This window comes from Macadamia integrifolia, chromosome 8 (genome assembly GCF_013358625.1).
Source record: "Macadamia integrifolia cultivar HAES 741 chromosome 8, SCU_Mint_v3, whole genome shotgun sequence".
In the NCBI taxonomy this organism is placed as follows: domain Eukaryota; kingdom Viridiplantae; phylum Streptophyta; class Magnoliopsida; order Proteales; family Proteaceae; genus Macadamia; species Macadamia integrifolia.
The window spans coordinates 29,546,064-29,559,623 of NC_056564.1; the positions used below are offsets into that span (position 1 = coordinate 29,546,064).

At 38.9% G+C, this 13,560-nt stretch overlaps 1 protein-coding gene across 6 annotated transcripts in view; it reads right to left on the reverse strand.

Annotated features, from left to right (window-relative positions):
* Positions 1-204: 204 nt before the first annotated feature.
* The window catches only part of LOC122086484 (DAR GTPase 2, mitochondrial), a 55,189-nt gene continuing 41,833 nt past the window's right edge, over positions 205-13,560 (reverse strand). For all 6 annotated transcript variants that reach the window (XM_042655299.1, XM_042655298.1, XM_042655297.1 and 3 more), the window contains 6 exons: positions 10,432-10,509; positions 9,720-9,870; positions 9,507-9,577; positions 1,667-1,763; positions 1,097-1,302; positions 205-702 (listed from right to left, as the gene is read on the reverse strand). In XM_042655299.1, the coding sequence (XP_042511233.1) occupies positions 451-702; positions 1,097-1,302; positions 1,667-1,763; positions 9,507-9,577; positions 9,720-9,870; positions 10,432-10,509 (855 nt within the window). In that variant the 3' untranslated portion in view covers positions 205-450. The remainder of the gene's footprint in view (positions 703-1,096; positions 1,303-1,666; positions 1,764-9,506; positions 9,578-9,719; positions 9,871-10,431; positions 10,510-13,560) is intronic.

Here is a 13,560-nt window from a genome sequence, read left to right on the forward strand (position 1 = left end):
TGATAAACAAATTTATCAAAACTTATCTTTGAATAACAATCAATTCACACACACTAGTACAATTGTTAGTCAGGCAGTATAAAGTACCAACTTGGGTTCTTTGGCATGGGTCAACAGTTTGCGTGCTTCAAGCTTGGTTGCAGGAATTGAATCGAAAGTCAAAAGCATAGAATTGTAAAATTCCCTTTAATAACAAAGATAATGTAATTTAAGTGCATCAATCTTCTTGTCTCAAATTTTATAGGATTCTGGTCTTATATATCAATGCATCGTACTAAATAATCCACATTTTTTGAAAGTGTAGGTTAGCTAACTTATCAAAACATAAACTTGTATTATTTTTCAAACTGATTTTTCACAAACTCGTATAAATTTTATTGCTCATATTTTTAGGGTAAAATTTATTCCTTCTTTCTGTGCAGGGACCATTATAACTACATGGAAAATGGGCTAGTGACCATTCCTCAGAATATCATCCAAAGTATAATGACCAAGTCTACCAGTTCGATATAGATTGAGTAGCTTCTTTGCAACTTTATATATTCCATCCTCATCTGATCCCAAAGGCACATGAAAAACTTCCCGCAAGGCCACAAACTGAGCTTCAATCAGCTTGCCCATCTTCTCTTCATTTTCCAGATTTTCCTTGAATGAAGAAACTGTCTCAAAAAGGGTTCTTCGAACAGACCGTACAACAAAATCCTATAGATCAATGACAAAAATTCTTTCTTCAGTCTGGGGAGACAGAAAAGTGGAGTGGCATGGGACATAATTTAGTGCTAAGTGCTATATGTCATATCATAAACAAATGACTGGATATCAACCAAGGGAATTGCACATTAAAAGCTGAAAAAGATGTGATCTTAACCATCTGATCAAGTGCCAATTAAAATGGCCAGAAGCAAGAATCCAGACGAAAAGATCCATTATGAGATGGTTTGTGGACAATTTGCATCCTGAGAGATGGGCAAACTTCATTACTCATGAAAAGGATAATGTGGAGGTCAATAAATTCCCAGTCTCATTTGAGATCAATGAGCATCTGGGGCATATGGTTCCCATCTGGCAATATAACTGAAACACAAGTCTTTGGTACCTGTGTGTGATCTGTGGGATATTGCTTGCGTCTCCTTATGTCTGCCTCATGGATTCCTAAGAGCTTCGCTTTGTGGTCTTCAGATGATCTTTCAACCTCCTCGCTAGGCAAGTTCTTCCAGTCCTTGTACGCATCACTTGAGTTCAAGATAGCTAGAAAATACCGAGCAAGTTCTTGTTCCTCAACTAAACAATCCTTAATAGCTCCTGCATTTTAAATAGAGAAAAAATTATTCAACATATGGATGTAAACTCACACCTAACGAGAAACTTAGAACTCAGAATTGGCTCACCCAAGTACAGAACCTCTTTTGGGTGAGTCTACCCAGTGCCATTCATGAGGAATCATGTCCCTAAGGAGCAAGCATATAATTTGAAAAACTCGGACAAAGCAAAATCTTTTCATAGCCGTGAGTAACTAAAATTTGACTTAGCAGGCCTGGAAAGTGTGCTTCCCCAGCCAAGTTGTAGTTAACCCACATAACTATGATTACCCACAAAAGAGTACAAAGGATATATATATATATATATATATATAGAGAGAGAGAGAGAGAGAGAGAGAGCAACATACCAGTTAAAGCTAGTTTAGCACCCACTTCAGCATCAAGAATCTCAGTAGGCAACACACCAGGTGTGTCCAAGACATAAATGTTGGGATGACTTGCAATCTGCAGGAAAATCACTATTTAATTCTACTTCTGTGGTTAAAAGCATGGAAGAAAAAGAAAAGAGATAAGAAAATGACAACACAGGTTAGTAATTAGACCATTTAAGTAAACCTTTTCAATGAATCCAGCATATCTCAGCAGAAAATTTCACGCAAGAATAAAAGAGAAAATAAATGCTGTCCAATCTTATCTTGTCACTTGCAGCCTCATTATTTGGTAGCAGAAATGTCTGAACACCTTTATTTTGATGCTGACAAAATGCTTATTAAGCAGCTCTTTTAAGAAGGACAATATTACACAATTCATTTGCAAATCTGTATATTATGAGAGGTTTCATAAAAATATGAACATATGAACATCTAACATGGAATTTCCATTCTTGGCAGTAACTTTCACGTTGGAACGAAGTTTTAGTAATCTTGAAGAAGTGAGTGTCAAATAAAATACTAAAGATGTTGAGGAAAGTATGTCTAGTTTCTCTTTTTCTAAAAGAATTAGTATAAGAAGGCTTAATTTTGCTTCTTGAATTTTATTTGTTATCAACAATCTAATTTAAAAGATTTGAATTTTATCAGGAAAAAGGATGAGTTATGGCTTATCAACAGTCTTTGGCATGAGTTAATTATTTGAGTGATGGGGGGCCTTAGAGAAGAAGGGAAGAATCACACAAAGAGAGGGGGAGGAGATTCACACGACTAAGCATAACCACAAAGTTCACCCAAAATAATTAATTCATCATTCCAATCATTCTCTACATGTCCATCGACTACAGCCAATATATAGAAAATAAAGACATGAAATTAGAAACTCTACTAACATGGTATCTAGCCTAAACTAGGAAATAACCATAAAAGGAAACCAATGCAAGGAAATAAATCCTAACTCCTACATTCAAATCTGAAAAATAAAAGGCATGAAGTAAAATATTAAGTAACTGCTAATTTTATTTCCAACCCTTGTTGGACCAAAACCCTAGGCTGGACCGGTTCTTCTTAACTCTGATACCAAGTTGAAGGGGGCCTTAGGGAAGAAGGGAAGAATCACACAAAGAGAGGGGGATGAGATTCACACGACCAAGCATAACCACAAAGTTCACCCAAAATAATTAATTCATCATTCCAATCATTTTCTACATGTCCATCGACTACAACCAATATATAAAAAATAAAGACATGAAATTAGAAACTCTACTAACATAGCATCTAGCCTAAACTAGGAAATAACCATAAAAGGAAACAAATGCAAGGAAATAAATCCTAACTCCTATGGCATGAAATAAAATATTAGTAACTACTAATTTTATTTCCAACCTTTGTTGGACCAAAACCCTTGGCTGGACCAGTTCTTCTTGGCTCTTAGCTTCCAAAGCCGGTTATGCTGGTCCAACCAGGTAAGGGCAGCCGTATCTGCATCAACTCTCCTCCTCTGAAAAGAACTCGACTCCGTCGAGTTAGGAAAAGGATCGAGGAGACCGTCTAAAGGAATACGCTGAATAGGGAATGATCTCACCATCTTGAGCTTCATTTCAGGGAGATCTTTGGCTGGATGAAACTTCATAGTCTTGTTGGCATGCTTGAAAGCATAGGTATTGGCATAGCCACAATGCTATACTTTCTTGTCAAACAACCAAGGTCGACCTGATGTAGATTAATCACCAAAAAAGGTTTATTTTATTAGAAATAAGCTTAGGGTTGGGTTTCATACATGTTGGGCCTTTGATCCCATGTGTTTTGAGTGTAATAGACCACTTTATAGGTCTAAAAGGGGGGCTCTAAGATTGAGTACAAAATCACTAGTTAGTTTCCCTTCTAGTTGGGCTTTCATGGGGTTAATTAGTTTCTAATTTCAGTCATTAGTTAGTTTCTAAATTCAGTCAAAAGTTAGTTTCTAATTTCAGTTTTATTTAGTTTCCTTTTTCATTAGTTTTCAATTTCAGTTTTTTAGTAACTACATATTAGTAGTTTTAATAACTCAGATTTAGTAACTTTTGAGTTGCTATTATTTGTAAACACCCCCCATCATTATAAATAATGAGGAGGGCAGCAATATAGCCCACGATTTGAATTATTAAAAAAAAAAGCTTGCTGCTGCCGCTGGTCTTTGTTAAGACTCCCTTGTGTGTGATCAAGGTTTAGGGACTGGTGTCTGATCCAGTTGACACTCTGTGGCAAGAAGTTCGAGTGGATCCTTATTATTTTTTGGTCTTCTTGTAGCTATTAATCTCTTTCAGCATCTCAGGTAAGTAATCTGAACTTTCTGCAATTTCTGGGTTTTAAGAGTTCCAGACTTTCTCCACTGACATGTACTGATATAAGAGACCATCCATCTGATGGCTTTGAATTTCTGGTCGAGTGTTACCCCTGCTGAGAGGAAGAATCGATTCCAATTTTAGAGTAATCAGGCCAGGGGATTGTATGATATATTAAATCTCTCTAATCTGGTCGATCTCTGTTCTAACCCACTTCTGTCCAGAATTCTGGTTCTATTGTTCCAGCTGTTGATGCATTAAATTGGTAGTTGTTGTTCATGGTTCAGCCTCTATTATTGGACCACTAAGCCTCTGTTTTCCTGATTATTCAGTTTTTAAAATTTCTGAAACTCTAAGATCGATAGAGCTGATCTGTGCTAATTGATTTCAATCATATTTGTATTTTGTTAATGAGTTATTTGGCGAATGTGTGGTTGTTCTTTGATTAAAAGTTTCTGCAGTCGAGACTTGGTTAGACTCCCTATCCTAGTCTACATTACGACCAAGAAGGATATGGCACACCTTCAGAGGGAGGACGTCACATTGGACTGTATCCTTAAATCCACCAATAGAATATGTGACCAAACACTTATTTGTGATTTTGAGATTAGTGTTGTTCACCCAAGCAACCTTGTAAGGATTTGGATGTGGCTCTGTCTTCAATCCTAGCTTAGGAACAGCGTCTTCAGAGACAACATTAGTGCAACTACCTCCATCAATGACCAAGGTTAACAACTGGTCATTGCACTTCACACGAGTCTGAAAATATTACTGCGGCACCAGTCTTCATTGTCAGTGGCTTTCTGAGTGCTCAACACATGACAAATGACATAAAAAGGATGTTGGTCTTCATAACTGAGATTTTCATTGATTTCACCTGGCGCACCCTCTTCTCTTAAATCAACTGTGTCAGAACCAAGTTGCTCTTCGGAAATATATGGTATAGGAGAATCCTTATCAATAAAAGCAACCAAACGGCTGGGACATTGAGCATGATATGTCCAAATCCATTGCATGAGTAGCACTGAACTGTAAATTTTGTTGCAACAAAAGGTTTATCTGAACCACGCCGAGGGGGTGAGTATGGATGAGTAAGCCGTGAAGATGACATTTCAAAAAATGTCGAGGCGGAGAATACGGCCGGCTAGGTCGTGAAGAGGCCATAGATGTAGCACTAGCCTGTGGTTTGCTATATGACCTTTCTTGGGTAGGAGGCTGTTGCAGAATGGAACTAGTACCTCGAGGAAAAGTATCTGCAAAATTTCTCCAATTGTATGGGTGTTTTAGACTTTCCTCAACTTGATACGCTACTTGCATGGCGTCCTCCAAGGTAGGCAGTCGACTAAATGCAAGGGTAGAACTAAGTTGAGGGTGCAAACCATTGCGAAATTGTGTTACTAATACTTCTTCAACAACAACAAAGCTTAGCCTTATCCCAACTAATGGGGTCGGCTACATGGATCCGCAAGTATTTGGAAAAAAAAAAAATCTTTGGGGCATCCCACTCACGAACCGTATGCAACTCGAATCCTAGCCCTCCAGGCAGCTCTGTTAGATGTCATACTTGGGTGAAGACTTAACTTTTGCATGTCTCTACTAATTAACTAATCAATGGTTAATTTTGGCTTGCCCCTAGCCCTTTTAGCTCCATTCATCTACATCTGGTCACCCCTTTGTACTGGGGCATCCAAGGGCCTCCTTTGGACATGCCCAAACCATCGTAACCGACATTCTTTGAGCTTATCCTAAATTAGGGAAACTCCCAAGTCTGATCTAACCTGGTCATTTTTTATTCTATCTCTCAGGGTTTTTCCGCACATCCATCTCAACATCCTCATCTCAGCCATACTCAACTTATCTATATTACGCTTCTTGACTGCCTAACATTCTGCACCATACATCATAGTTGGTCTTATGATTGTCCTGTAGAATTTTCCTTTAAGCTTTAGAGGAATATGTAGATCACATAACACTCTAGACACCTCTCTACATTTCATCCGTCCTACTTTAATTCTGTGGGAAATATCATCATCAATCTCACCTTCTTTGTTTAACGTAAAGCCCAAATACCTGAAACAGTCACTTTGCGGGATCTCTCTCCCCTCAATTTTCACTTCCTCGCTATCAATCACCGATCTACTAAAGTTACACCTCATATATTTCATCTTTATGCTACTAATACTTTTTCATCCCATTCAAAATCAGAACGAGTGGCCAAATAATAAAATCTCGCAACATATTCTTCAACGGTCAAATTCTCTTGTTTCAACTGTACAAACCTGAGATGCATGCGTTGCTTGTAATCAGAAGGCAAGAATCTCCGGTTCATGACTTCATGCATTTCAACCCAAGTAGTGACTAAACCAATGCCTCGGGTTTGGTTTTGTTGTTATTGCTTGACCCATCAGACTAGGGCCGTGCCTTTCAATTTAGCCTCTGCAAATAGGATCTTTCGAGCTTCAGTCAACCCATACCATCTGAAGAATGTCTCTAAGCTGTGAATCCAATCAAGGTACAATTCTGGATTTTTATCTCCATAAAAATCAAGAACATCTAATTTTTTTGCTCATTTTGCTCCATCATCATATCGACCAGTTCCATATGGTGATGGAGGTGGTGGTGGTGGCAGTGGTAGTGATGCATCCCGTGGAGTGGTGTTGGAAGAATCCGCAGATGGATGGGACTCTTTCCGCTATCTGTAGCGGTGTAGCCACCAATCGATCAACAGAAATTTGCATAGATTCCATCATTATCTTAAGAGAGGCGACAATGGTAGTGAGGGCATCAATTTTCTCATCAGTTTCTCCTTTATAAGAGTTCAGCTGCTGGATAACTTCGCTATTGGCTACAATGGTGATGATAAACAAAGAATACTAACAGGTAATGGCAAAGCAGTAAATAGATGCAAATTAAAAGAGGAATGGAAGAATGGTAATTAGCAGGAAATTCCTAAGTGGATGGCAGTAACATAATATATGGAAAGCACATAAAATATTACATATGGGCAAGGGTATATTGGAAACAAGAGTAAATAAAGCATAAAGAGAGGGGCAAAGTGGAAAATAAAAAGATTAAAAGATAGTTAAATAAAGAAGAAAGGCTTGGGGGTGGGAGTTTGGGTTACCGACAAAGGGGAAACGTGCCTCTTTCTTAGAGATGGAACTAGCAGGGTTTTCTCTGTCGATTTCAGGACCAGCAACCACAAAGAGATGCTGTTGTGATTGGCGATGGAGATGGCAACTCACGGCTAGACTTTAAAAACTAGGTATGTTCTCTGTCCTTTCTCTCTCTTCTTGTCTTCTTCTGTTCTTCTTTTGTCTTCTTTTTTTTTTTTTTTTTTCTGTCTCTGTTCTCTCTTCTCTTTTTTTTTTAGCTGGCGGAACCCTAGAGAAGGGTTGACTGAGAAGAAGTTCTGGGTATGCTTATTCTCCTTCGATCTCTTTATCTCCTTGCTTCTTCTGTCCTTTCTCTCTGTTGTCCTGTATTTTTTTTTTTTTACTCGCTATAACCCTAAAACAGGGAAGGGGAGGGTTCGACTGAGATTTTGGGAGAGAAAAGGTGTCCCATGGGAGGTGAAAGGGTGTTGTGAAGGGATCCTTCAGCTCTGATACCAAGTTAATGGGGGGCCTTAGGGAAGAATCACACAAAGAGAAGGGGAGGAGATTCACACGACCAAGCATAACCACAAAGTTCACCCAAAATAATTAATTCATCATTCCAATCATTCTCTACATGTCCATCGACTATAGCCAATATATAGAAAATAAAGACATGAAATTATAAAACTCTACTAACATAGTATCTAGCCTAAACTAGGAAATAACCATAAAAAGAAACCAACGCAAGGAAATAAACCCTAACTCCTACATTCAAATCTGGAAAATAAAAGGCATGAAATAAAATATTAAGTAACTACTAATTTTATTTCTAACCCTTGCTGGACCAAAACCCTAGGATGGACCGGTTCTTCTTGGCTCTTGGCTTCCAAAGCCGGTCATACTGGTCCAACCAGGTAAGGGCATTCGTATCTGCATCATTGAGATACTTTTAAAAAAGTATCTTATTTGTTTAATAGAATGATTTCTCTAAGATTGAGATATTCTCTTGGTTGGCTGCTTTGACAATCATCTTTGGCAGGGAAGAATCTACGACATGGAAATATAGTTGGCCCTAAACATGTTGTCCTTACCACTCTACAAATGTGAAGTTTCAGCCTCTATACATGTTTCCATGTGACAACATAAAGCTTTGAAAAATGACTAAAAAATCAGCTACCTAGAAAATGGTTTTCCTGCTGAATATATTAAGGGAAAGTTCTATTTCCTAGTGCGCATCAAGTTTTACAAATGGGTAGTCCTATAGGGCCCCCTCTATCCACCTCAACCATATTTCCCATCTTGTACTGGACCTTTTCATTGTATTTATGTGTCAAACCCTTTTTTCAATATGTTGACATTTCAAGCATTTTTTCTAAGCTTGACTTTGACATGTACAGAAAATAACACATCTCAGCCTTATCCAACTAAATGGGGTCGGCTACATGGATCCGTATGAAAAAAAAAAAAGGTCTGAGGTATCCCACTCATGAACAATCGGCAACCCAGATCTTAGCCCTCCAGGCATGTACTTTGACATGTACAGAATTGCACTTAAATGAAACTTACCAAAAGTTGAAGACAACATGGGAAATACGATATCAGTCCATTGGAGGCACATTGGCAACTACAATATTATCGAAAACTGAACGCACCACTTATTCTCGAAGTGTAGAATCCCTAAAATACAAGAGATGACACTACCGTCCATTTTATATAATGCTAGATAGGCAATTAGCAACTTAAATACAATATTATCCAAAACTTCCACCTCAGCAGCTGCCAAAACACATGTAAAACATTTTCCTGACACATATATTAAGTACCTACGAAAGTAATAAGATCCACCACCAAATTATCAGAAAAAATAATTATAACCTAGCAATCAAAACAAATAAAAAAAGGGCGTACCCATTGCATGAGGCTCCCACTACTGTAGGGTCTGGTGAGGGGCATATGTACTCAGCCTTAACCCCCACTTTTTTGGAGAGGCCGTTTCCTTGTTCCAACCCATGACCACCAAGTTACAAGAGAGCAACATGACTGTTGCGCCTAGGCCCGCATAACAACTATGTTTCCCATGTTTCTTTCTGACTTCTAACTAGGGCTCAATTCATCATCTCGAAAGAACCAAGGAAGCATGAAATTTAGGAACACTCCCACACTAAGAGTCTTTGAAAAATCCCAATCTTTAAAAATGAAATTGGTTACAGATTTACCTGATGTTAGCTGGCCAGAGTTTATTTATTTGTCTGTCTTTTTCCCCTTTTTTCCTTCTGTGTGAGCATACTTGGAGAAAGGTATCAAGAATTTCTTCCGTATATTTGTGGACATTAAACAGCTTTGCCATGTTCTAAAAAAGGTTTTATACAGTGGAGGCTAAAGAAGAAACTTTTTCACCTTTAGACTGCTGATGTCTTTTGTTTCACCTGCCACTGGACTCACTATTGCATGCTTCAGCCTTCCCTTCTCTTGAAATTAATGTTTTTCACATGGTCATAAACCAAGGAGATAATTTAGCCCTAGGACAATATATTCAGGAAAGAAGCTATTCCTAACTTCACAACTAACTATATCATGGCTAAATAAAGAAAATTTAAATTAGTTGTTTACCTGCAGCACTGATCCGCCCAATTTGATGGAGAGAGTTGGCAAGAGCTGACTTACCAACATTGGGAATTCCAACTAGCATCATAGTTATGGTATGTTTAGGCTGACCAAGCTTGTTCAATTCTCTGACTCGAGCTTGTAGAAAGTTCAGAAACTGTAAGACATGAGATTCCACAAAAAGTAAATAAATATGTAAGAATGAAGACTGCCCTTATGGATAACCTGCAAGGATGGCATCAATGGACAAGGTGGAATGTGCATTCATAGAAGATGGTCAACAATACATATCGCATATGTCCATCTAATAATGAATTAATGATGATCAGAACCATACTTTCAACTTTCAACTTTCAACTATCAAGACTGTCTGGCAGATCCTTCCATGAATGTCCAGGAGAAGGCCAACAAAAGAAATGTCCATAGTTAACTGGCAAATTTAATCTGGTGAAAACCTTAGAGGTTGAACACATGGACTCAGGTTGTATATCATGCATGCATATGTTGGCAATGCTGTTAACAGACATATGTTGGCCTTCACAGAAGGTACCTTGGATTTCCTTATATTAATTTGAGTGCAATGGCAAACTACATGGAATGTACCATTCACAATCCAATACAAGGAGAAAAAAAAAAGTGACATATTTTATAAAACAGCAGGAAAAATAGTTATTCACTTAAAGCATGTTCTTAAAAAGTAGAAAAAGAAGCAGCTTACCACTTTTATATTATCCTTGTTATGTGAATTGATTCCATAGCAAATGCAGTTTTGTTCCCCAAAATACTCCAGCCACTTCTATAAGTTAAAAAAAAAAAAAAAAAAAAAAAAAAATCAGCAATGAAAAGAACAGAGAACAAATCCTATGTGCATAAATTGAATGTGCACTTGTACGAAATCAGTAAAGAAAGAAAAACAGGACAGCATGCAATTTGCATAGATGTGAACTTTCTTTTCTTATCATTTTAGTTCTTTATTCTTCCTCCAAGGATACTTGCAAAATGTGTAAACTTCTGAACAACACAACAGGGAAAGGAATTTTGGCCATATAAATTTTCTTTCACTAGCATGCACCCCATGGGCAGCAATGAGTTAAGCTGCATGAGATACTTCATATCTTCTTTTCCCTTTGCCATCATTTCTGAGAAAAGAACTCCATTTTTTTATTTCTTGTTCAGTTATTTATTATTTCTTAATAAGTACGCTCTTAAGTATATCTTTTACTTCTTATGGTTTGTGCCAGTTTGGACACTAAGTGTTGGGGGTACGATGTCTTGTATTCTGTCACATGGATTTGTGGATTAATTTTGAAGGACTGTTAAGAGTACACAGGGCCCGAGGCCGGAGGAATCGTCCCACTTTGTGTTATCTTGATTGCTAGGGTCTCAACAAATTGGTGGGTCCATGGCGGGGGTTCAAGAGTGGCAGCTCTTGAGGAAATTTTTTTAGGGTTGTTTAGTACTTCAATGACTTAGAGGACGATGTCATGGATGAAGTGAGGGGTGCAACTAGAGTGCTGTGTGACAAACGTATTCCCTTAAAGCTTAAAGGAAAATTCTATAAAACTGTTGTAAGACCGACTATGATGTATGGGGCAGAATGTTGGGCACTTAAAAGGTGTCATATAGAGAAGCTATTCATTAGAATTTGTGTTTAAGTGCCAAAGAGACGCAATGGTCCTTTCCCCCTCCACCGACCCTATTTAGTGTGGTGCGGCTGGGGTATACATGTAATTTTTTATGTTCTTTGCTTATTATAAATAAAGGGCTTGTGTGATCAATTAGATCATTCAAGCAGTCTCCCTATTCATGCTGTTAACATGGTATCAGAGCCTAATTCTCTGACATAGGGTTTTCAGCCTTCTTTTCTCCTCTTATTTGTTAGAACATGTGTATTAGGGGTACATTAGGAACTGTTTTATCTCAAGTTGTCCTTACATGTAATTTTCCTTATTTTCCTTATTTCTCTCCCAAAACTAATATTTGAATGTAATATGGGTGAGATGAGCAAGAGCTCATTCACAATTTTGCTCCCACCGTAACTCCTCTTCTCTCTTCTTCTCTCCTTCTTTTTCCTTCATTTCCTCCATCTTCTTTCCTCATCTCTAACCTTGATGCTTCTTATTTCTAACTTGGTATCAGAGCAGTACAAAGGTTTGCATATCGACCAATCCCTTCTAGTTTCATTCTTTAAGTCTCTCTTGGAACCCTAAAAGAAAGAGGGGTCGATTAGAGGCTATACTATGTAAAAAGGTATACAAAAAAGCCTAATGGAGTTGTTAAAACGCGTTGAAGACACTTGGAGGGAGATTTGAAGGCTACAAAGACAGTTTGGAGCTCACAAAGAGAGAAAAATCTCTCCATAGCATTACCGCCCCTGCCTAGTTCGATTCTTTTTTTCTCTCTCATCCATGCTGGGTTGGGAGAGTGGAATAGCTCACTAGAATCGCCCAGGGGTCTATATTTGACTCCCCAAGCGTCGCTCCCTGATTTTGTGTGCTGTTGGAGTTCTACTCCACTCTCTATGTGCTGCCAGGCATCGCCTGGTTTCTTTTTTTTCAGGTTTTATGGTCTGAAATGGATGGTAGATTGTGCTTTGGCTGCGTTTGCTAGATGCTCCCTCTCGTATGATGCTTGTATGTGGCTGTTGGATGATGCTCCATAGTTGAAGTGTTTTTTTATTGGCTTTGCCTCAAGTCTCTATGGGTTACTAGCTTGCTGTTTTTGTTTTTGAGTTCCGAGAAGAAGACCTTTTGGGGTTGGTGTTCCCCTTTGCTTAGGATTCCCCCTTGGAGTGTTGTTTAGGGACATCCTTACATTATGTCTGATCTCATGGAACCTTTGGAAGCTACATCGGGTGGGTCGAGTAGTACCTACCCCAGTTCGATTGTTTTTGACAATCCTAACACCCAGATTTCTCTTGTGAAGTTGGATAGTACCAACTACTTGGATTGGTTGCATTCTATGAAGCTATCCCTGCGGAGTAGAGGGAAGTTAGGATATATTATTGGGCCTATAAAGGCTCCTGCTGTCGTAGACCCTGGGTTTCAAAAATGGGAAACGACAAACTCCACTGTTATGACTTGGCTACTTTTCTCCATGAAACCTGAGATAGATAGGAGATTTATACGGAAGGAAACTGCCAAGGATATTTGGGATAGTGTCTCTAGGACCTATGACAGGGTAGGTGACTCTGTGAAGGTCTACAAGCTTCTTCAACAGGCACTCTCCATAAAGCAAGGGACTAAGTCCATTTCTGACTACTATAACACTATTATAGGACTCTGGGAGGAGTATGACCATTATCGAGATCTTCATTTGACCAATCCTGATGACGAAGCCAAGGTCTATAGATCTCTTGAAAAAGAGCGTCTAGGTGGGTTGAATTCAGAATATGATCAGATCCGGATATAGATTTTGGGCCGGTCACCCCTACCTACACTTGATGAGGTGTGTAGCTACCTTATGAGTGAGGAAACCAGGAGAGGTGCCATGGATTCTACATCTTCACTTGAGCGCTCTGCTCTCCACTTCTCACAGAGAATGGCGTGGAGGCGGTTGAGGTCAAGGGACTTCCCGTGGAGATGACAGGGACAGACGCCAATGTGACCATTGTGGGAAACCTGGATATACTCGAGATAGGTGTTGGGTTCTTCATGGCCGTCCTAGTACATATGGTGGATCTACTGGCACACGTGGTGGCCGTAGAGGAGGGGCTACAGCCCATGCTACTATGACAGGATTGATACTAGAGACTCCTCACAGGCAGATACCAGCCCCTTCTTTAGGGATGATATTGTAGTGCTTCGCCGGTTCATGTCTCAGCTTGATAGCCCATCTACCTCACAAG